This window comes from Leptinotarsa decemlineata, unplaced genomic scaffold, assembly GCF_025532065.1.
Source record: "Leptinotarsa decemlineata unplaced genomic scaffold, Ldec_3_MD MMD2_P_RNA_scaffold_12, whole genome shotgun sequence".
Lineage (NCBI taxonomy): Eukaryota > Metazoa > Arthropoda > Insecta > Coleoptera > Chrysomelidae > Leptinotarsa > Leptinotarsa decemlineata.
Window position 1 is genome coordinate 11,300,323 of NW_027412526.1, and position 23,341 is coordinate 11,323,663.

The 23,341-nt window shown below is 32.1% G+C and overlaps 1 protein-coding gene across 6 annotated transcripts; it reads right to left on the minus strand.

Annotated features, from left to right (window-relative positions):
* Positions 1-1,232: 1,232 nt before the first annotated feature.
* On the minus strand, positions 1,233-22,888 carry Prp4k (Pre-mRNA processing factor 4 kinase). 6 transcript variants are annotated; one of them, XR_012465213.1, is made up of 12 exons: positions 22,739-22,888; positions 22,380-22,684; positions 20,222-20,720; positions 17,660-17,966; positions 17,226-17,573; positions 9,687-9,919; positions 9,361-9,629; positions 7,442-7,818; positions 4,870-5,088; positions 4,591-4,649; positions 4,168-4,357; positions 1,233-3,701 (listed from the first exon to the last, which is right to left on the minus strand). XR_012465213.1 is itself a non-coding variant. In XM_023170832.2 (9 exons), the coding sequence occupies exons 1-9, from the start codon at positions 22,747-22,749 to the stop codon at positions 4,885-4,887; spliced, it is 2,553 nt and encodes an 850-aa protein (XP_023026600.2). In that variant the 5' UTR covers positions 22,750-22,888; the 3' UTR covers positions 4,719-4,884. The 6 variants fall into 6 exon arrangements, 1 of the variants encoding a protein (XP_023026600.2); XR_012465212.1 differs by having other exon boundaries at positions 1,233-3,978; XR_012465211.1 differs by having other exon boundaries at positions 1,233-3,978; positions 4,032-4,357.
* Between the last annotated feature and the right edge of the window lie 453 nt (positions 22,889-23,341).

The window sequence follows — 23,341 nt, forward strand, 5'->3', positions numbered from 1 at the left end:
CCATAAAACTGCAGTTTGTGTAACAGTATGTTATTGCTCAAATCAAAAAATAATCCTAGATTCTGCTCCAAGATTTCCAGTACATTTTTCCTTGAGACTCCCATTCATTTAAACTATTTTCCGAGTTTTTATGCCTAACGTTTCGTCTACTGCGGTAGACTTTATTGAAGGCGATATGGTAACAGTCGCAGTGCCAGTTACCGTAACCACATTGCCTTTGATAATATATACCGCAGCAGTAGACAAAACGTCACATAATTTGCTCTTCTCCTATGATCTAGTACCTAACATTCATGATTTGAGTTCTCATCAAGCCCAAACAAGTAGTATTTTCTTCACAGCTCCTTAATAACCGTTCTTTACTTCCCAATAGTTGGTGGTTCTACTTTCATATGGCATTATATCCAATATTATGCATATATTAGCTGACCACATGCTAATAAGTGAACTGAGATTTTCATTTTATATCTGAAACATCAATGGACTCACTGAATAAATTATAACCTACCTTGGTATTTATGTAAGTACCAAAAAGTAGCTCGGACCAGGCTAGTCGATTATTGTCAGAGCTGGACGCGAGTAAGAAAAATATGTTTTTTACAGTCGAAATAGATGGAAAAAAGTAAGCCCTGAGGCGGCATTTGAACGGATTCAACAGGAAAAAGGTAGAGAAATAGCCAAAAAGTCAACAACGAAGCTCCAAGCTTGAAATTTATATATAGAAAGAAATATTTACAAACTTCACTACCAACTGATATGTTATAACTCAAATAATGATTTTCATATATTATTTGCAATGAACAGGCAAATATACATATAGTGTGACCCATTTTTAATGGAAACACCCCCCTAAAATTTGAAGTTGTAAACCGATTTTAATAATTGGTTTTTTGAAATGTCAAGTACTAAAAGGTCTACCTTGGGACAAAATTTGAAATGTTAATTAAAGTTTCAGGGCATACTACGATATTTTTTCTTAGTCGAAAATCGGGATTTTTTATTAGCGATTTTTTTATTGAAAAAATCACTACGCCACTGGATTCAGAGTACCTCTAAACAGGTGTGACCAAAATTTCATGAAAAAACATTCATTAAACAAAGTTATGACAACTCAAAAATTCGAAAACTCACACAGCTAACAGTCACAAAAAACACCCTATATCAACTTATATAGCCATGAGAATATTTTTTTAATGATTTCAACAATAAAGTGCCGCCAGATGAAAAAAAAATAGCGTAAATATTTTTAATGAAAATAACGGAATTACATTCAAGTTTTCACGCAAATTAACTAAAACTAAGACCTAATATTTCAATTTAAATCTTAGTTGCCATGGAAATGATATTACAGTTTGACACTTGTGAAAGATTTGAGTTTACTATTGTCAACAATATTCACCTTACAGTTCTTCGAATTATTTTGTGTCATGGCTGCAAGATTGAGCGTAAGAGAGAAAATTGAAATTGTACGCCTTTCAGGAGATGACGTTAGAAGTGCTAGAGAGGTTTGTAGAGTATTTAATGAGAGACATCCAGATCGTCCTCGTATTAGCTGCGGTACAGTAAATAAAATAAATAAAATATTCAATGAAACTGGTGCAGTATCAAAAATGATGTTAAAAAGTAATCCTGTACAAAGACGAAACAGGAATGACAGGAATGATCAAATCATTTTAGATTATTTCGGAAATAATCCCAATGCCAGTATAAGGAATGCCACTTTAGATTTGAATATTCCACGAGAAACTATTCGGAGATGTCTCAAGGCGAAGAATATTAAACTTTTCAAGCCAAAATTTTTACACACACTTCAAGAAGGCGACGAAGCAAGACGCCTGGAATATTGTTTATGGGCCCAAGGGGAATATTTAAACAATAGAAATTTCCTAAAAAATATTTTATATACCGGCGAAGCCACTTTCACTACAAATGGAGTAGTGTCATCACAGAATTGTCGCTATTAGGCAGCGGATAATATTAACTGGGTAATAAACTGTAAAAGCCAGTATTCCCAAAAAATCATCGTCTGGTGTGAGATATTGAACGAACGAATTATTGGTCCTTTCTTTTTTGAGGAAAACATTAATGCGCAGAGGTTTCTAGAATTTTTAAACACAGAGTTTCAGGATGCTATTCACGAGCTGCCAATCAATGAACGATCAAATTTAATTGTCCAGTTAGATGGGTGTTCAGTTCTTTATGCCAGAGCTGTGAGGCAATGGCTTAACGAACATTTTCCAAACCGATGGATAGGCCGTGGTAGTCCGTTTATAGAGTGGCCACCCAGATCTTCAGACCTCACAGTTTTGGACTTTTTTCTCTGGGGACTTCTCACACAAAAGGTTTACGAAAACCGCTCAAGAGATAGAAATGAACTTTGTGCAAGAATTCGACAGGTATGTGCAGATATTAGCCCTCAAGAACTAAGGAACGTAATCAGAAACATTCGTAAGCGCTACAACACATGTATCGAAATACGTGGTGGATTAGTAGAGGCTACTAGAATATGAGTTAGAATTATTTGTTGCACTGAATCTAAACATTTCAATATTTAGTTATTAGCTACGTTTATTAAAATTTTTTGCTTTATTGTTAGTTGAATTGTGTGAATGTAATTCCGTTATTTTCATTAAAAATATTTACGCTATTGGTTTTTTTCCATCTGGCGGCACTTTATTGTTGAAATCATAAAAAAAATTATATATTGTGACTGTTAGCTGTGTGAGTTTTCGAATTTTTGAGTTGTCATAACTTTGTTAATGATGAATATTTTTTCATGAAATTTTGGTCACATCTGTTTAGAGGCATTCTGAATCCAGTGGCGTAGTGATTTTTTCAATAAAAAAATCGTATTAAAAAATCCCAATTTTCGACCAAGAAAAAATATCGTAGTATGCCCTGAAACTTTAATAAACATTTCAAATTTTATCCCAAGGTAGACCTTTTAGTACTTGACATTAAAAAAAAAAATATTAAAATCGATTTACAACTTCAAATTTTAGGGGAAGTGTTTCCATTAAAAATGGGTCACATTGTATATGTATCGAGTTAAAAAAACCAATACTTAATACTTAAACAAATGTTTCGAGTAAAGATATTAATACGCTGCTATAGGCCGTTCTGATCAATTACTACTGGGGAACTCTTATCACGGAACAATATTGAATCCAAGTATTCAAGTAGTAAACTGACAGATAGATCATTACATAAATTGAAAGTGAGGGAACAAATGAGTTGTGAAAAGTAACTATCTGAATCTTAATCTATCCAGAACCTACTTTTCGATTAACTATAATTGAACTCGATAATTTATAACCTCGCTCAACAGCTGTCTTAGGTGCAAAGAGAAAAGGTAAATACTTAAACTATCCTCTACTTTTTAAGGAATGAACTGTAGAGTTCAGTTATCACACCGCTCCAAAATATATCATCAATATCAGGGCTTCTACTAACGGGGTATCATCATTTTTGATGTTTTTTTTTATACTTGCTATAGTTCTCCGTTGGTACTTTCTAGAATGTCTCCTCGTATCTCGAAGAACGACGTGTATGATGCAACTATAGCTTTTCCGAAGGATTTCTCCAATTACCAGATAAATATGCCTTGAAAGCTTTTTTTTACCCTAAAAAAATGAATACATGGCCTGACAGTTCTCGACGTGAATCTTTCACAGGTGATCTTATTATTCTTGTCGAAAAACCTGAAAACGTGTCATGGAATTCTCTGACAATATTTCAAGAATAGGAAATGAAAATATTGAATTGACTAATTTGACTGACCTTAGATGTTTTTAGGTTTCGGACAGTCCCTAGCTGGAGCCTTGCTTTCGTGTCGGCTTTATGATAGATACTGATCTGAATCGTTTCTAAATACTGACCATCTCCTCGGTTTTATTTACTCCTGCTTAATAGACAAGCCACCATCCCAGCAATATTCTGACAAAATAACGAACCTACAGGGCGGCTCTACTGATTCTTCTGAATTCAGAAATTTCAACCGTTACAAAATTATGCAATTATATTTTGCTTACAATAAAGACAAATCCTGGTTTTTGTTATCGATATCATAACATCCCTCCAGAATTTCCTTACAGGATTCGTGAAAAACAAGGTAACTAGTCACAATATTGATACCTCCACGGTAAAGCTCCATTTTATCGCACTTACCTTTGATTCCCATTGAATGTTATAACCAACTTTACCGCAGGCTGACGAGATCACTATAATATAATAAAAACCGATTAGAAGTGTTGTTCATCACATGAGAGATACTTATCCTTTTTTTTACAAATTCCGGAGATCCACGAATCTAACTTATCACAATCCACTCTTTCTCTGGAGTGACTTTCTTTGTTCACTGTAAAGAAAAATAAGGGGGTGAATCTTTTTGAAAAAAATAATATTAGGGCTGCAGAGTTTGAATACATTTCAAAATGGCCTCTTGTCATTGCCGTTCTCAGCATTGTCAACTAAGTGACTTAATGACTGAAATTTTCAATTAAATTATAGCAGACCCTGCCATACTTGAAGATGCATTCAAATTTACTCAGAAAGAAATAAACAAACTGTTCATTTTCCCACTAAGAATACCTTGGATTTTTTAATCTGGTTTCCCATCAAGACTCTCTCGATATTCCTTTAACGCCATTCTGTAACAAACAATAATATACTACAGTAAAACATTCCAGACTATTTGGGTCGATATGAGAAAATTACAGTTTATATTCAAAAGTTTATTGAACAACTAAATCACATAAAACAATGTTTACTATATATATACAACGGTGTATATATGTATCAATATAAAATGCATGTGATTCAAATAGGAAAATATCTTAAAACATTTTTGGGAGTTCCTGTGGTTTTTACCTCTCTAAACCATTTTCATATTTTGTCCTGGATGAAAGGATGTGTCAATGCATTATTTAGGCTGATCCTTTTGGCAGGATCGATCGATAGAGCCTTCTCGAGGAGGTCCTTGAGCTGGGTGACTTTTCGTAGCTGGTCTGGAGGCAAAGCTTGTCCCGCTATAAGCTCTGATTGCAACTCTCGGGTTACCTTCACCACAGACATAACTACAACTTTCTCCTGTCAATAGAAATAACAATAAATCAATAAGTTATACGAGTAACATCCTGGAATGTCTAAATCGTCAAACTTTGTGTGTAGTTTATTTATAAAAGAATATTTTATCAAAAACCATTTATGACATTTTCAACCATTTTGATAATCAACTAATCATTTGGAATGAGCTAATTAATGGGTAGTAGAAGATAAAGATATTCTTTCACAATCCAATCTTATCTAGTTTTATGATTTTATGTATCTGCAAATTGTCATAGTCTTTAGATTTTAGTCACTTCACGATTCAAGTAAAACTTGAGATTACAAAACCGCAACACGTGTTTCGCTATACAATAGCTTCTTCAAGGGAAAAACTTCAAAAATGAAATTCATAATAATCAATTGAATAATAGTTTTTTGAACTGGTACAGATACACCGATGATATCTTAGTCTGCTTTACTCGAACACGCAGGTAATTGGACAAGTTTGTCAATTTCATCAGTTAAATTCACTACTGAAATGAAAAACGCTGAAGGGGACTACTCTGAAGGCGGATAAAATAGAAATTGATGAATATTTTTTGATAAAAATGAAAATTCACCTTATTTTTTGAACAGACCTCGTTTTATAGACAGATAGATAGATAGATAGATAGATAGATAGATATATATATATATATATATATATATATATATATATATATATATATATATATATATAAATGGGTATTTCAGTCAATATCTGCGGGCTATGGAAATACTATTTTTTGTTATTCAAGCTTTCGGAAAGTATATTTTTCTCCTTTATCAAGAATATCTACAAAATAAAGATCATGTGAACATTATACAGCAATAGATATGTTACAAAAACTCACCAAAGTTACTATAAAATATAAAAAAAACAGGTAATCCTTCTTCTAATGAGAATAATCAAATTATATATAATTATTCTATAAGATATATTCCAAATTTAACCCCTAAATTACTTAATATATTTCGTGACATAAAAAGTATTAGAATTTCTACCAAGATTTATAAAACTATTTCAACCCTATATTCTAAAATCAAAACCCCTCTCAGCAACAAAGAAAAATCTAATGTTATATATAGTATTCCATGTTCTTCTTGTAATTCAATTTACATTGGTGAGACCAGTCGTAATCTATCTGGGAGAATCACTTCACATAAAAGTGACTGCAGACTAAACAAACATTCCTGTGGACTAGCTGAACATGTTTTCTCTTCAGATCATGTTATGGATTATCAAAATACTAAAATTTTAACAGTTGAAAATAATAAATTCAAAAGGCTTTTTCTAGAAATGGTTCACATAAGTAAACATAATAATAATTTAAACAAAAAATCAGAAATACAAAATTCAAGTCAAATTTACAATTATATTTTAACTTTTGATAAATAAAATTGAACAAATAATTTCAATATCATATTACTAATAATTTTTCACTCACTCTATGTGTTAATATTATAATAATCACATTTTCTCTGGTGCTGTAACAAAATTTTCAACGTCAAATTTTGCATTTGACTTTTCGTTTTATGTTTGGATTTATATGCCTTTTTTATATTTTATACTAACTTTGGTGAGTTTTTGTAACATATCTATTGCTGTATAATGTTCACATGATCTTTATTTTGTAGATATTCTTGATAAAGGAGAAAAATATACTTTCCGAAAGCTGGAATAACAAAAAATAGTATTTCCATAGCCCGCAGATATTGACTGAAATACCCAAATCAAAAATAATTTATAGTTATATATATATATATATATATATAAATAGAAATTTTATCGAGTGTGCATGATACCGCGCTGATGAGGCCAATAGCCAGAAACACGGTTTGCCCCCCCTTTTTGGAGTGTTGTGTCCACGAATTGTTTCATTTTTTATTTATATTCAGAGACAAAAGCTTGGCGATTTGCAAAATAGGATAAGTTTATTTTTTGAACGTGTCTGACTGAAAGTTCTGTTAAGCCCTACCTCCATATATATTACCTTCAGTCTTAAAATATATTTGAAAATTAATAATTAAATGAATTTTTTTTTTTAATTGGAGCATTGATGGTAATAGTGTCATAATTTTCAAAAAGTACTTACTTGAAAATGGTTAAATAAACTATTAAATATTAATATACTGATAATTGTTCTACATATATTTTGCTGGGAGTAAATTTTATTTGTTATGACTAAGTTACTGATAAAAAGGCCTTACAAATCAAACATTTTCAAACTGTATTTGTGGAGAATAGTTAACATCTCATTAAGTAACAACCCAAATTCAGAACTTTCCTATTGTTGGGGTTGTACTATTTGAAACCATAATCATGTAAATATGAATGTAAAAATTAAAAACTTACCCGCTCAGTGACCTTGTCGATCTCATGATATAAAAAGTTGTAATTGCCATCAAAGTGCTGATCTTTGAAGGCTCCCTTCCTTATGACCTTATTCGGGAACTTTCCTTTCACGTCCATGAAAAATTTGAGCATTTGATTGTTGGATTTTCCTGAGAACATTATTTTACCGGTATATAATTCATAAATAGTACATGCAGCAGACCACATATCGATGGCATAATCATAAGTCATGCCCAATATGATTTCTGGAGCTCTGTAAAACCTCGAGACCAAGTAGGGAGTTATTTCGTTTTCGTTCACTATGGAGGCCGATCCAAAATCGCACAGTTTCAGCAGATGTTTGCTTTCATTAACTAATATGTTATCCGGTTTGATATCTGAGAAAAAATTTAGAAATTTAATGTCGTAGGCTCAAACACGTTTTGAAGTAACGCAAATGACATTCAACTAATAGGTAACAGAATTTATATTTTAAAGATGAATTTGAAACCAAAATGATGACAAAGATGTTTATTGGAATGTGGTTGACAATGTAATTTGATGAATCAGAGGTTTAGATTTCGATTATCTCAAAAAGTGTCAACAATTTTGATATCTACCGGAAGAATAAAAAATGCATTAATCTTTTTTTCCCTGAAAACTTTCAATCCTGTTAACATTTTTTAGACTATATAAATATGAACATCTAACAATGACAAAAATAAATATACACTGGATGAAAAGTGTAAAAGATCCACTAATCAGAAATGGAAATGTACCCAAAAGATCGAAAATTAAAATTAACAAAAGATATATAATTTTCATTTTTAGGATATGAAAAACATTTGACTTCCACTTCTGATTCTCTGATTGTACGTTCATTACATTTTAGACAAATCTTCAGGAAAACTTTTGAAGAAATTGACACATTACTTGACGATGGCCAATTAAAAATCATACTGAAAAAATTTCCTGAAAGAAATTTGAAAAATATAAAAATCAAAAGTGAAAACTATCGAGGAGAGATACATACGTATAAGAAAAAGAATATTTTGAAATATTAATCTCTCCCAACTACCTACACAGTAGGGTGTGGTGAACGCCTGTTGGAATTCAATATCCAGCGTGGTATTAGCCGGGGAAGTAGTTGTTTTCTGTTTGTTTACCACACCCTACTGTGTAGGTTATTGGGAGAGATTAATATTTTGAAATTTATTTCTAAATATTTATTTCTTCATATGAGAAATATAAATTGATTTGTCTGCAAATTTTTAGAGCATTGTTTTATAAAATTTTTCTCGTTTTATACTTCTCTAGAATAGAATATAAAGCATAAAAGACTTTTTAAATGAAGTTTTTCAATTCATTCATATATGATAAAAACATCTATCAATGATCTACTCATTTTCTGTAAAAAAATTTTTTGGGGAAAGAAAGGTTTTGGCTTTCTACTTCTCCAAAATACCAAAAATGTGGGAATCTTCCAAAGAAAGGAACAAAAGAATTGATTCCAAAATAAACTCTTTGCAAATATGTGTAGATCATGCAAAGAAGTAATTTTTAGTCACAAACTGGAAGAAAAAGCCCCCTTGAAACAACTACTTTAATATAAATATATATTTGTTGTATGTTCATATAAAAGTAGTTGTTTTAAAGTATTTTTTATTCCGTGTGATTCAAAGTAGTTGTTTCAAGAGGGATTTTTCTTTCATTTTGTGTCTGATCTGATCTGATCTTAGTAAATACTTTATTTTGAAATTGATTACTTTCTTCCTTGCAAAATTTACTTTTGATAAATGAAAATTGAAAATCTCTTATGATTGAACTGAGAATGGGGTTATCTTAACAATTTTGCTTTTTTGTAAAAATGTCAAGATATCAGAATGAACTAGATGAATCTCAGAAGTCTAATTAAAAATGAAAAAAAAAACTTTCTTTACCTGCATGTAGAATTCCGGACTTTTTCAATAATTTCAGAGCCAATAACAACTGTTGAGTATAACTTCTGACAGCTTTTATGTGGAGCCCCACATCTTTTCCGTATTTCTTGAGTACTTCTCTCAAATTCATAGCCAAAGGTTCGAATACCATACACAAGTGCTGTTTGTGAAAAAAGTGTCTAATCAATCTGAGGCAATGGAGTTTATCTTCTGGATCGGCGTCGTTCAGTTTTTTCAATATCTCCAGCTCTTTGAGACCAGTTTTATGCCTAAACACAGTTGAAATTATAGCGACCAATTGGCCTCAGTTGAAAAAAATTACTCACATGATCTCATTATTTCTAATTATTTTGACGGCAACGTCCTGATTTCCCCTCGCTTGATCCCTAGCTCTGATAACATTACTGAAAACTCCTTGACCAGTGTACCCGTATACCAGATATCTCGAATCTAATATTTCACTGATTCTAACCCTGTAATAACCTTCTGCATCGTCCCAATTATCAGTGAGAGCAGGATTTTCTGCACCTGTGCCCTTTGTCGTAATCGTGCTTGGTGACTGAAACAAATAATAATAATGAAAGGTGACAGGATAAACTATTGATCAAGTCGTTCAAGAAACTAATGACCGTTACATTAATCAAATTACAGGGATGAATGCAGAAGTTGCTACATTAGATCTGATTACAGATATTCAAATCGTATTGGATAAAATAAAAAAATGTAGTATACTTTCTTTAAATTTGAAGAAACTTTCCATCCTATCAACCATGAAATTTCTTCAAGCGGAACTATATAATATTGGTTTAGTGGGACTACCCGTTGTTATTTTAAAACTAATTAAAATAACAGAAAGCAATATGTTCAACTGAATAATATCAAAAGTTCTTTGTAAAACTTCAATCACAATGTTTCACAGGAATTCCATTCTAGGACCTGAACCGGTTTAAAATTATATAAAATCATTGTCCTTGATCAGAACTTTCAAATTGTTTGCAGATGATATAGCAGAAAACTAAAGTGCTATTCAAAGTTCTATAAATATTCTTCGTTAGAATTAAAAAAATGACACAACGGATTTCAGAAAATTAAAAATTGAAGTTAGACAAAACATAAATCCAAAAATTTTTTATTATTATCAAATGGAAATACTCCAGATTTTATGAAAAGTGGTGTGCACGATTCCATATAACTTGATTCTATCATATTTATATTTATTGCCCAGGACCACTCTCTTTATAATATCAAAAAAAAAATCAAAATCATTCATTTGCTCCCACTACATAGCAGGGGTTAAGACAATTCAAAAGAATTGTATAATCATGATTATGTTGGACTCTTTCCAATGTGACGGAGTGATTTGTATAAATTGGTGACCAAATAATTGAGCCATACTCTAAGCAAAAGACTATTAAGGCAAGATACACAGTTCTCACGGAATTGATTGATAATGGTATGCAGTTTCATATCATGTTCCTTATGATTTACTTCTGCACCACGGAAGTTCTGCCAGCATGATGGGATCCCTCAAAAAATCAATCCATAGCTCAGAATCAACTGTACATGCACGAAATAAAAAATGTGCAAAACATTTATGTCACCTGAACTGCTTGATTGCCGAATTGCATACACTATTTTGTTCAGATTTCCAACAGTATTTGAAAAGTGCCTCTCAAAAGATTATTTTTTGTCGATCTCCTCTCTTAGACGTTTTGTAAATGTGTGGTGTACTGAGTCCTGTCGAACCCATAGGCATGATACTGATTGGTCTCAAGACCTTCGCAGAGTACCGTTTTCAATGGATTTGGAATGAAGGCGACTCTAATCCATATTTTGGGAACGATCCTAGAGCCAAACTTGCTAATTTTTGAAATAGAAGTTCAGCATTACAGAATAAATGCCATCTGTGCTGATATGCTAAAATGAATCTGAACTAATATAGCAGTCAAACCTTTTGAAGAAAATATTGTTAGTTATTAAAAATAACAGCAATTAAAAATTCGTAGAATCCTGCCAATTCATAAAAAAGGTGTTACATCTGAACCAAAAAATTTTCGACAGATAGCAATACTGCCAACTTTTTCAAAGATTTTCGAACACATAATTTAAGAACAACTAGTAAAATACTTTGATATAAATAATCTTCTGAGTCTTCATCAATTTGGATTTCGGAAAGGAAAATCGACGTCTGATGCAATAAACTTTCTCACAAATAGTATAAAAGACGCCTCTGATAACCAAGAAAAATATGTGAGCGTTTTTACAGATCTTACTTCAGCATTCAACTCGGTAAATCACTCATTTTTATTGGCCAAATTAAATTTCTACGGAGTGAGAGGTGTCTGCCTGGACATGATGAAGTCATACCTTAACGAAAGATATCAAATTGCTGATCTAGGAAATACCAAAAGTGAAAAAAGAAAAATATTAAGAGGAGTGCCACAAGGGTCAATATTGGGACCATTTCTGTTTCTAATATATATCAACGACCTACCTCACGTGATGAACTCGTCAGGCATAGAAACTAATATTGTATGCAGATGATGCAACCTTGGGCAAAAAAATATATAAAACAGATGATCCTCATATGATCCATACTGACATATTAGAGAAAGCTCGATCATAGTTCACACCAAATGACTTGATTCTCAATGAACAAAAAACAAAAACTCTAACTTTTGAAACAATTTGCTTAAATCGAGATAACAAAAATTCTACCAAATTTTTGGGAGTACAAATAGATTCCAACCTGAAATGGATAGACCACATAAATAACATGTGAAGTAAACTTAGTAAGACGGTTTTTGCTATCAGGAGAATAAAAAAAATAGTAAATCAAAGTGCGGCACTAGCAACATATCATTATCTTTTTCATTCAGTCCTTAGGTATGGTATAATCAATTGGAATAATGCATCAAAGGTACATCTTAATAGAATATTTGTCATTCAAAAATCTGCAGTAAGAAGCATAATCTCTGCCAATTATAATGAAAAGTGTCGACCAATATTTGTAAAACTTAAAATAATGACCCTATATTCAGTTATTATCTATGAAAATCTGCTTCTTGTTCAACAAAACTTGTTGAATGAAGTTGCTCACAAGGATATACACCAACATGATACAAGAAATAAATCAAATCTTGTTCCTACAGCTAATAGGTTGAAAAGAACAGATAATATAGGAATTAAGCTATACAATGCCTTATCTGCCGAATTTCGTAACTTGCCATTTAGAAGATTCAAAAACTTATTGAATAAAATATTAACCAAACATCCTTTATTTGAAATTGATCAATTTTTCGAAGTTATCCAAGAAGAAGTTATCCAACTTTGAATATATATATATATATATATATATATATATATATATATATATAATACGTTAGCTATGTGTTTATAATTTGTAAAAGCTCATGGCTTTACATTTTGGTCAAGTCTTATAAGATTGGAATTTTATCTTGTTATTATTTATTATTTATTATTATTTATTCCATAAATTGCGTAACTACAAATAAATATGAGTACAAAATTCTGCATAGTACATATTATGGTTAAGGCCTTGAGCTTAAGTAAGCTATGTAGGCCATAAAAAAAAAGATACATATGTCAATCAATTAGAAGAAAATAAATATGAGAGGTAATTATTATAAGCTTCTCAAATTAAAAAAAATAAACAAGATAAAATAAAATATTTTTCTGGATACATAAAATATAAGAAAAAGATAAAAAAACTATTACAGCATCAGTCTCACAGTAATGTTAATACTACTGAAGAAGAGAAAACAAAATATATATATATATATATATATATATATATATATATATATATATATACATCTATATAACAGCATCAATCTGATAGGATCGTTAATACTATTAATACTGATACTGTGTCTGGAAATAACCACTAAATATTAAGTCCTTCAATTTCTTTTTAAAAGAGAACACTCCAAGAGCCTTTAGATAATCGGGAATTGAGTTGTAGAATTTGACGCCTTGATGTGTAATACTCTGCTGACCAGCAGAAGTCTTCACAGCAGTTGTTCGTAATTGTTGCCTATTTCTGGTACTGTAGTTATGGACTTGTAGATTCGACGTGAAGTGAATGTTTGAATGAATACTATTCAGCTGGGTGCTATGTATGTAAGTACAGGTTTGAATTATGTACAGTGAGTGTACGTCCATGATTCGTCTGGTTAGATATAGTTGTGCTGTTGGATATCGGTACGGAAGATTATATACTCTCTTAACAGCTTTGTTTTGCAATACTTTCAGTTGATCTATTCGATTTTGTGTCGTACAACTCCAGATGAGTGTCAGATATGTGATATGGCTATGCACAAGGGAGTAATATATTAATTTTCTCTGGCTTATAGAGGTGAATTTTGAGATTCTTCCCAAGACACCAATAGCAGGGGCTATTTTTTTACAAATTTGCTGTATATGTTTGTCCCACTTCAGCTTGTCATCAATATAAAGGCCAAGATACTTGATACAAGTTGTTCTGGTCAGATGACTTGTTCCAATTTCAATTGTCATATCATCCCATGGATTGCTCCTTGTTATTATCATATAGTTTGACTTGTTGTGATAAATTAACCATTTTTCAATGTGGGATAGATCTTCCTCTATTTGATGTTTTATTTGGAGTTTGTCTGTGCCAGAATAAACAATTGCGGTGTCATCTGCATACAGTTGAAGTTAGCCGCTCAAGGCGAGACATGACAGTGAGTTTATATAAATCAGGAAAAGTGATGGCCCCAGGATAGACCCCTGAGGAACTCCACAAGTTATATCAGTTGTTTGGCTAACTGTATCATTAAGCACCACATTTTGTGTGCGTCCCACCAGATAGTCGCTGAACCATATCAGAGGAATACCACGCACACCGGCTATTTGTAGTACTTCCAACAGAAGTCTATGATCCACTGTGTCGAATGCCTTCCTTAAGTCTAGGGATAGAAACACACAATTTAAACCTTTGTCCAATTTATCTATCATGTTTGTAATTAAGTCAGTTGTTGCAGTTTGGGTACTGCTATTTCTTCTAAAACCATATTGACCATGATACCAGAAATTTGTGTGATTAAGAAAGGTGACAAGTCTGTTGTTCATGCACGTTTCTAATATTTTTGAGATAACTGATAGCAGGGATATAGGTCTATAGTTGTTGCTAGCTGTGGGATCATCTCCTTTGTAGATAGGGATGACTCTTGCTCTTTTTAGTGCTTGAGGTACAGAGCCAGTTGTGAAAGTGAGATTCACTAGAAGGCTTACAATAATGGTGATTTCATCTGCGAAGTCCCTGAGTATTTCTACAGATATACGGTCAACTCCTACAGCTTTACCAGATTTCATTTTTTGAATAATCCGTATTATTTCTTCCGGGGTTGTTGGTTCTAAAGCAAACACAGCCCCTGTCCTGGCTATTCTTGGAGGCTTAAAATCTGTTTTTGGAATTGTCCTTGCTAAAGTTGGGCCAATGTTGGTAAAGAAGTTGTTTAATTCATTGGCAATATCCTGAGGTTTTTCTAATATACTATTAGTATTCGTGATTATTTTTGGTATTTTCACAGTTTTCTTTGTTTGTGGTTTGTTGTGTACAATGGTGTTCAATACTTTCCAGGTTTCTTTTGGATTGTTTTTTACCTGTTCAAGCCTGTCTTGATAATATTGTCTCTTCCGGTAACTAATAGCTGCAGACAATATTTTCTGTGCATTCTGGTACATACTTTTTAGGTGTGCACTATTAGGGAACAGTCGATGTCTTTGATAATGATAGTCTCTATCTTCTTTAAGTTTATGGATGTGACTGTTGTACCAAGAGGCGCTGTTCTTTCGGAATCTATTCTTCAGTTTTCTTATTATAATATTGTTTTGGTAGGCTCTAATCATTGCATCACACAGAATATCCGGATCTTCCCAGTTGTGCCTAGCAATTCTTTGCAGTTCATTTCTGAATTCCATTTTGTTGAGATCTTTGATCATACAATAATCATTAAAGTTTACTTGTGGCGGTTTGATTTTCATTATTTGTAGTATCTGAAACCTGTGGTCACTAATAGCATTTTCAACTATAGCTAAGGAGTATTCATTGGTATCATCATTAGTGAATGAGTAGTCAATCAAGGTTTCACTGTGCTGAGTCACTCTTGTTGGTATTGTGCTGTTCAATTTCTTCAGACCATTCGCTTCAAGCATTATATCTAAGTTTTCCTTTTGAACATTATTTGTTAAGAAGTCAATATTCAGATCTCCCATTATACAGCATTTTTTGTTTCCATTATTTATGATTTCCAGTTTTTCTTCCAGAGAATTGATAAACATTTCAAATTTATAATCTGTTGGTCGGTATATCCCACACAGAATTAAGTTTACTTTCTCTATATGAATGAATAACATTGAGCAATTATCTACTTGTCTAGCTATTTCTCTGTAGGTATAGTTGTCCCTAATCAAGATTCCAACTCCTCCTCCCCTTTTGTCTCTGCTAACAAATACAGCCTGATATCCTGGTATATTATAAAATTTTTCATCAGCTGGGTTTAGCCACGATTCACTTATAATTACAGCATCAGGATGAACAGAATTGTTAATCAGTATTTCTAGCTCTTCCATTTTATTTTTTATTGAGCGTGCGTTCAGATACAAAACAGTAAAATTTTTATTGTCCCCATTATTGTTAACATATTCCTTAATGTTATTATAAAAACTAGCACTTGATTTAAGTGTTTCTGCCATTTTACTTGAGTTTAAATATATCATCCTCACTATTTATGCCAATTACTGGTGCATTCTCATCCTTTCTAATGAGAACTTTTCCGTCTTTGGTCCATAAAAACTTGTACTCCTTCTCTCTCTTATGCTTATATGCCATATTGAACAATTTTCTGTTGCGAGTTGTCAACTGTTCATTAATGAATATTTTGGTTTTTGCTTCGGTATTATTCTTGTTTGTTTTTAACATTGCAGAGTCAAGGCTGCGTTTTTTTCTACTTGCTAGGACTTTACGTTTTATTTCACAGTTTGAAAACTTTGCAAGAAGTATGTTTCCTTTTCGTGTTTTCTTTATGTAACACTCTGTTATATCTTCGTTTTTTAGTTGACATTCCAATAAGTCATTAGCAATTTCCTTCATTACTTTCATAGGATCAGATTCTGCCTGTGTCCCATGGATTTCCAGGTTACAGGCATATTCTTTACACTCCAGATAATTGACTCTATTCTCCAATTGTGTTGTTATTTGTTTCAGATAACTGTTTTCTTTTCGAAGCTCTCTAACCTCTTGTAGCACTTTTTTGTTTTCACCAAGTAAATCATCAAACTTGTCCGATAAAAATTGTACAGCTTTTTCCAGACTTCCCATCGCATTAATTATATCTGTAATGTTCATTTGATTCACATTTAATTCTTTTTGATTTCCTTCATTTTTAGATTTTGTGGTATCCATAACCCCACTTTTGACACAAGTTGAGCATTTTAGAACTCCACTTTTTATGATTCTTTTACCACAACTTTCATGAAAAAAAGAGACATCGCAGGTGTTACATCCTACATAAGTTGATGCAGATTTATTGCAATAATTACAAAATTTTTGAGAGCTCATTTTGAACGAGTTTAACCACAATTCTTCTTCTTTTATTTGACGTGTCTAAAAACTGTGTGTTTCTTGAGACTAATAAATATTATTATTATTATGTACAATAAAGTCTGTTTGGTTCTAAGGTAGACGCTTTCTCATAAATATCAAAAAAGGCTTTTTCTGTAACATTTGGTAGTATTTTGGTTTACAAACAAATTGTAATTTGCAGATCAGAGTTTAGTTTTATTACATTCCAAAAGATGATTATGTGAAAAACACTTACTTTGGTATTGACTTTGAATATATCCTGTTCAGCAAACATATCCCACTCAGATTTTTTGCTCTTGTCTTTGTCATTTCTCTTATCACTTGAAATATTCATCGTCTTCATATTAGGTAAAAGAGGAGGTGTAAGAGACTCTTCGTTTTCTGTGATTATTTCTTTATTCTCTTTTTTCTGATCTTCTTGGTGCGCCTTCTTAGTTTCATCAACTTTGGGCGGTTCTAGAATTGATTTTGTCTCTTCAACAATGATAACGTCTTGCTTTTCGTCTATAACAACTTTGGTTGGAGAGATTGGTTCGGGCTGGGGTTGATTTTGGGATACTGTAGGATTGTTTGCACCCAATCTCTGAAATAAATTTCACATATTCACTTGGTTCCAATAACATTTTTAAGGTGACAGACAGAAAAGTTTACTAAAACTAAAAAAACCACCTTGAGTAATTCTTCCCTCTGCTTTCTTCTTCTTTCTATAATTGCTTCTTCATCTTCTTCCTCCTCGCTCAAGTCGAGCTGAATCTCTACATCACTGCTATCACTACTACTAACTTTGGCATTCTGTCCTTCACTTAGAGAATCTTTGAACTTGTCAGCTTTTTCTTTTTTTGATTTCAATCGCTCTCTGTGATCCCTGTCCCTAGACCTGTGCCTTGTCGACCTGTGTCTGTCTCTATCGCTGTAGCCTCTTCTAACGTCTCTGTTTCTTTGGTCTCTTCCTCTATCCGGAGACCTTTGCCTAGATCTACAAACATAAAATAATATTAATAATAATTTTATTAATCCCAAGAAACATACATTTTTATAAAAGGAATTAAAAAACATAACAAATAAACCCGTATCAAGTAATAAAAAAATACATAGTATGAAATGAAATAATAACGAAAAAATCAGTCAAATCAGGAGGAAATTTCAATGGAAATTGAAAGAAATGAATCAGTTGAATCTGGTATTTTTAATGCTATTGCAAAATCGTTTGATTATTTATTATTCATCATCAATAGAAGTATAATATTTTTTCTTTTTTATTTTGAATTTAGTGATAACATTGATATATTTTATGTAATTGGGCAGACTGTTATAAATGCCATTACAGTAATATACAATAATTTTTATTTATAATTGCATTTCATTTCTACAGTTTTGAAAAAATTCAATTGTCTGCTTAGATGATCATGGCTATCAGACTTAATGATTTAGGAAATATTTGAATGTTTATTATTATTTTACATCAAATGGATAAAAATACTAATCTTTGATTTGAAGAGAGAATATATGTTTAACGGGATTCTAGGTTTATGCAGCTTATTTGTTGGCTCAAAAAATGTAAATTATAAATCCATTTTATGGTTTTATTTTGTAATGATTTCAATGATTTCAACTCAGAATTTGTTGCACTACCCCAAATAAATATTAAATATTGTAACTTTGAATAAATCATTTTTAGATATTTTATGGGCAAAAAAGACCTCATTCTATATAAAATGCTGATGATTGGAGGCATTATTTTTATAATATTTTGAATATGTGTTGTCCATATTGAAGTATGATGGACATATAATCCTAGGAATTTCAAATTTTTTGTACTTCAGATTTATTAATTTTTTATTCATTTATTTATATATATATATATATATATATATATATATATATATATATATACACTATGGACTTTTAGCTCTGGGAATTGTCGACCAATTCTAGATACGAATTAGAAGCGGCAGTGATGCAAAGTTTTGCTTCTCTATTTAATTCGACAAATAATATTCAGAAAAGGTGTCGCCTATGTGTAGGAGAAGCTGGTAGACACTTCAAAAACCTTCTCTGAAGAAATATATTTCACTGTTTGTTCTTTATCATTATTATTATTGTTGTTTCATTCATTAGTAGTAAATATAGTATAAATTGTCATCAGTTTTATTGAAACTATAGTTTTAATAACTGCTGAGAGAAGCTTTCTCAAAATTTGATACCTACTAATGAACAATATTTTTCTGTTTGTGTTTCAAAAAACCTAAAAACTCTGTATTTCAAAGATGACTCTAGCAAAACATCAAGCGTGCTACATTTTTGTAGAGGAAATGTTAAGCTCTATTGAAATGTGCAGGAATATACAGGTTGTCTCATTAAAAATAAGATTTCCATCAATAACTATTGATATCTCATTTAAGAAAATGAGTTTTTCACAACATTGAATTCTATGTAAAAAATTAATAGATTTGGGAAGTAGAATACACTTATTGAATGACTGAATCGAAGAGGTTTTGTATTAAAGTGTATAATTATAAAATTATTGCAAAGCGCTTTCGACCTTCGTCATCATCAGGCAACAGGAAGTATCAAAAACGAGGACATAGTACATTTGTAATATATGATATAAAACAAAAAAGTCTGATAACCAACGAAATACCTTTTTTATTTGGTTTAAGGCCACGTGGTTCGGTCACAGTATTAGCTTTCTTTCATATAATACTTTTGAACCACATGGCCTCAATTCAAAAAAATTTATTTCGTTTTATCAGCCTATTTTGTTTTATTTAAATCGAATATTACAAATGTACTATGTCCTCGTTTTTGATACTTCCTGTTGCCTGACAAGTGAACACTGATGATAACGAAAGTCGAAAGCGCTTTGCAATAATTTTATAATTATACACTTTTATACAAAACCTCTTAGATTCATTCTACGTAAAAAAATCTTTGGAAATGTTTTCATAAAGACATAACATTTTTGACAAGAAAAATGTTACAGCAACTTTTCAAAAATACACATTTTCGTAAAACATGCTGTAACTCAGAATTGATATATATGGATATGTGGTTTTCACCATAGAGTTTGTCATAAAATTTGACCCTCAGACACAGCTACCAGTTTTCATTTATCTAGTTTGAAAACAGGAGTTTCCCTTTAAAATTGTCCAATTTGGCCCACTCTGTATACGAGATTACAAAGAACGAAGAAATATTATTATAATTTCCTATAGAGATTTATGTACATACCTATCATGGTAATGACGATCATTTATTCCAGATCTTGAACGTTCTCTAGATCTTCGATCTGCCTCTTGTCTACTCCTCTGCCTTTCCATCTCACGGTTATGTCTGTCTCTCTCACGTTCCCTACTTCTGTGGGACTTCTCTCTACTAGACATCTGTTTTCTCTTAGGGTCCTCTGTAGGACGGAGGAGTACTTTACGTTCATGAGTGCGTGGCTTTTTGACTTCAGGGGCAGCGGATACATGATCAGAATCATCAGAGTCATCGAGTAATATCACTTCATCAGGCTTGTCATGTTTTACTTCTGGCTCTGCAGGTGTGGTGACTCCTTCACTATCTGCACTAGCTAGTTGTGCCTGGAGCAGTTCTTTTTGTTTCATCAATTCTTCCAGGTCCATATCAGCTTCTATGACGTTCATGTCAATATCAACACTATCACAATCAGCTTCAGGAACATCATCGCTTTCCGAAGAGACTACGTCCATTGATAATTTTGCTTCACCTGAAGTGAATTAGTGAATGGGTGAACAATAAGCCAACTGTCAAATATATATAAACAATATAATTAGAATTAAAAATAAAATAAACAAGTTAAATGATGAAAATGCAAAAAAATAAGTGGGAAAAGATTTCTAATCTTCTTCGTATGATAACTGATTTTTCTCTAATTTTCAATTTTTTTGTAACTCTCTTGTTTATTTTATTTTTATTTCATTTTGTTGTTTATATATATTTAATATTTCACATATTTCTGAACTATTTACTAATTCATTTTCATTTCCAGTCATAATTCTTGCTTAACAAAGTATAATTAAAACATTTTTTGAATTTTATTTGTACTTCCATTGATTTCAAGTATGGCGACACTTTTTCAAATAAGAGTCTATCTAAACTTGCAAAAAAATAATTTTTTTGGCATAGAATACTTGACCTACAAAAACAGATAGACAAAGTACCAAACAGTTATACATATATGACCATTGTATTGGGATGTTTCAAAAGTTATGTCCGTTTCAATGTCATGTGTAGCTCCATATCTCAATAAATATATAATTCAAATCTGAAGAAATGAACTTTAAATGTTCAAGCCAGTCTCGAATATACCTACACAGTAGGTAGAATGAACTGACGCCTATCAGAAAACAACTACTCCCATGGCTAATACCACGAAGGGCGTTGGATTATATCCGACAGGCGTCAGTGCAGGAATCTTCACAGAAAATTGCCTGCATATGCAATACAACTGAAAGAGTCAACCTTCAATTTTGGAACGGGCAGATTCCTGCACTGACGCCTGTCAGATATAATCCAAATCCCTTCGTGGTATTAGCCAGAAGAGTAGTTGTTTTCTGATAGATGTCAGTCCATTCAACCTACTGTGTAGGTATATTCGAGACTGGTTTGAACGTTTAAAGTTCATTTCTTTAGATTTGTTTACTGTCAGTCTTCAAGCATAGCCCACTGACTAATAAGAAAGTTTTTTTTCCTTATTCAGAGGAATCGGGCAAATTACGAATGTGCAGTTGGTTAGTACCTCGTCCACTAGATGAAGTGACATTTTGTTGTACGCTCCAACTTACTATCATAAATTTGAGCATTTCAAAAACTCAATTCTGGCAATGAAAACTTGTTCAACAACTGTATGTTACGGAGCTTCAACTGGTCATTTGTAATGTTTTTGCAAACCTAAAAACACACTGCAACACACTTAAGATGAAGACACCCATGTATTTTGGTCATTTTTGAAAGCAGATTTGATTTTAGGTACAGGCGTAGACATTCAAGGGCCGCACTATTCGCAATACTTAGCCCTTCTTGACACATGTTTCACCAACCAATTTGGCATCTTTAGGGGTTAAAGTTACTCACACGCCAGGCAATTGTGCTGTATGTGATATTGGTCTAGGTCCAAAGTGACTCTCCACTCAACTGCAATCAGCAAGGGTTTATTGTGGCTGATCATTGGTCTAACAATCACTGAATCCAATGGACCATGAGCTCCAAGATTTTGCAGATTCTTTGATAAGTCTATATGAATTGTCTGGCTTTATGTAGAATATTTTTCAAGTGAGAGTTCAAAGTGTTTTTTAACGCAAAAATATCTGAGTCTGAATTTTTTTTCAAAAACTAGAATGATTGGGGAGCATAAATCGTTACCTACCTAACCCATCAGTTATGATGTCAGCCACTGATTTAGCATCACTTTTAAGCGCTTTTCCATTCGTAACATTTTCAACTATCATTTTTGAGTTGTTCTGATCAACTAACTCCTCGGGTGTGTATCTATCATTATCTTCCACTTCTTCCTGCTTATGCTTATGTTTTTTATGTTTCTTATGCTTTTTACTTTTGTCCACTTCAGACTTTTCATTGCTACGTTTCTTGTGTTTATGCTTGTGCTCCTTTTTATGTTTCCTCTTGCTGGACGATCCTTCATAGGACATTTTATCTGATTTACATTTAGATCTGTAACGAAAGCATTTATTCAACAAAATGTTATTATTGCCATGACAAACTTACAACAAATCCATACCAGGCAAGAGTAACTTATATAATTACACAAATATATTTAATCTATTCAATTAAGAAACGTGGAGTTCTTAACTGCTAACTATGAAACTCCTAACATTCCTTTCTATAAGTCTGTAAATGTCAATAAAATAGACGATCGTTCTTCTTCTCCTTTCTGTCCTGGCTTTTGGCTTCTAGGCCATTATCCAGTTTTGACAAACATCATGTATTTTGTCCTTGTTTGATGAGAGTATTGTCAACCCTTTAATCAATCTCTTCCACACCAGATTTGTTATCTTTTTCTATTTCCTTTTTTTTTTCGTCATCTTTCAGCGTTTTGGAGATAGGTAAGGAATGTAAATGATAATGGTACATATTCAGGAAAAATTAATAATAGGGTATTGTGGAAAAACAATTAATGGATTTTGATTTTGAATCATATTAGCTGTATGAGGTTTCAAACTTAACCACTCCGAATTAATAGGTGATTAGTTCTGACATATTGACATACATGTATTTTTGGATTGTTCAGTCACTTTAAAACTTTTATATATGGTTCTTCGGAAAGCAGTTCATTTCATTAACAAATTGGTCTTTCGAGCCAGATGCAGC

Excerpts from the sequence above, each read along its gene's own strand:
- Prp4k (XM_023170832.2), bottom strand. Across the intron at positions 17,967-20,221 it reads GATCGTCATTACCATGATAG|ATCTAGGCAAAGGTCTCCGG; the intron begins GTATGTACATAA and ends TTATGTTTGTAG. Across the intron at positions 7,819-9,360 it reads GTCCGGAATTCTACATGCAG|ATATCAAACCGGATAACATA; the intron begins GTAAAGAAAGTT and ends ATTTTTTCTCAG.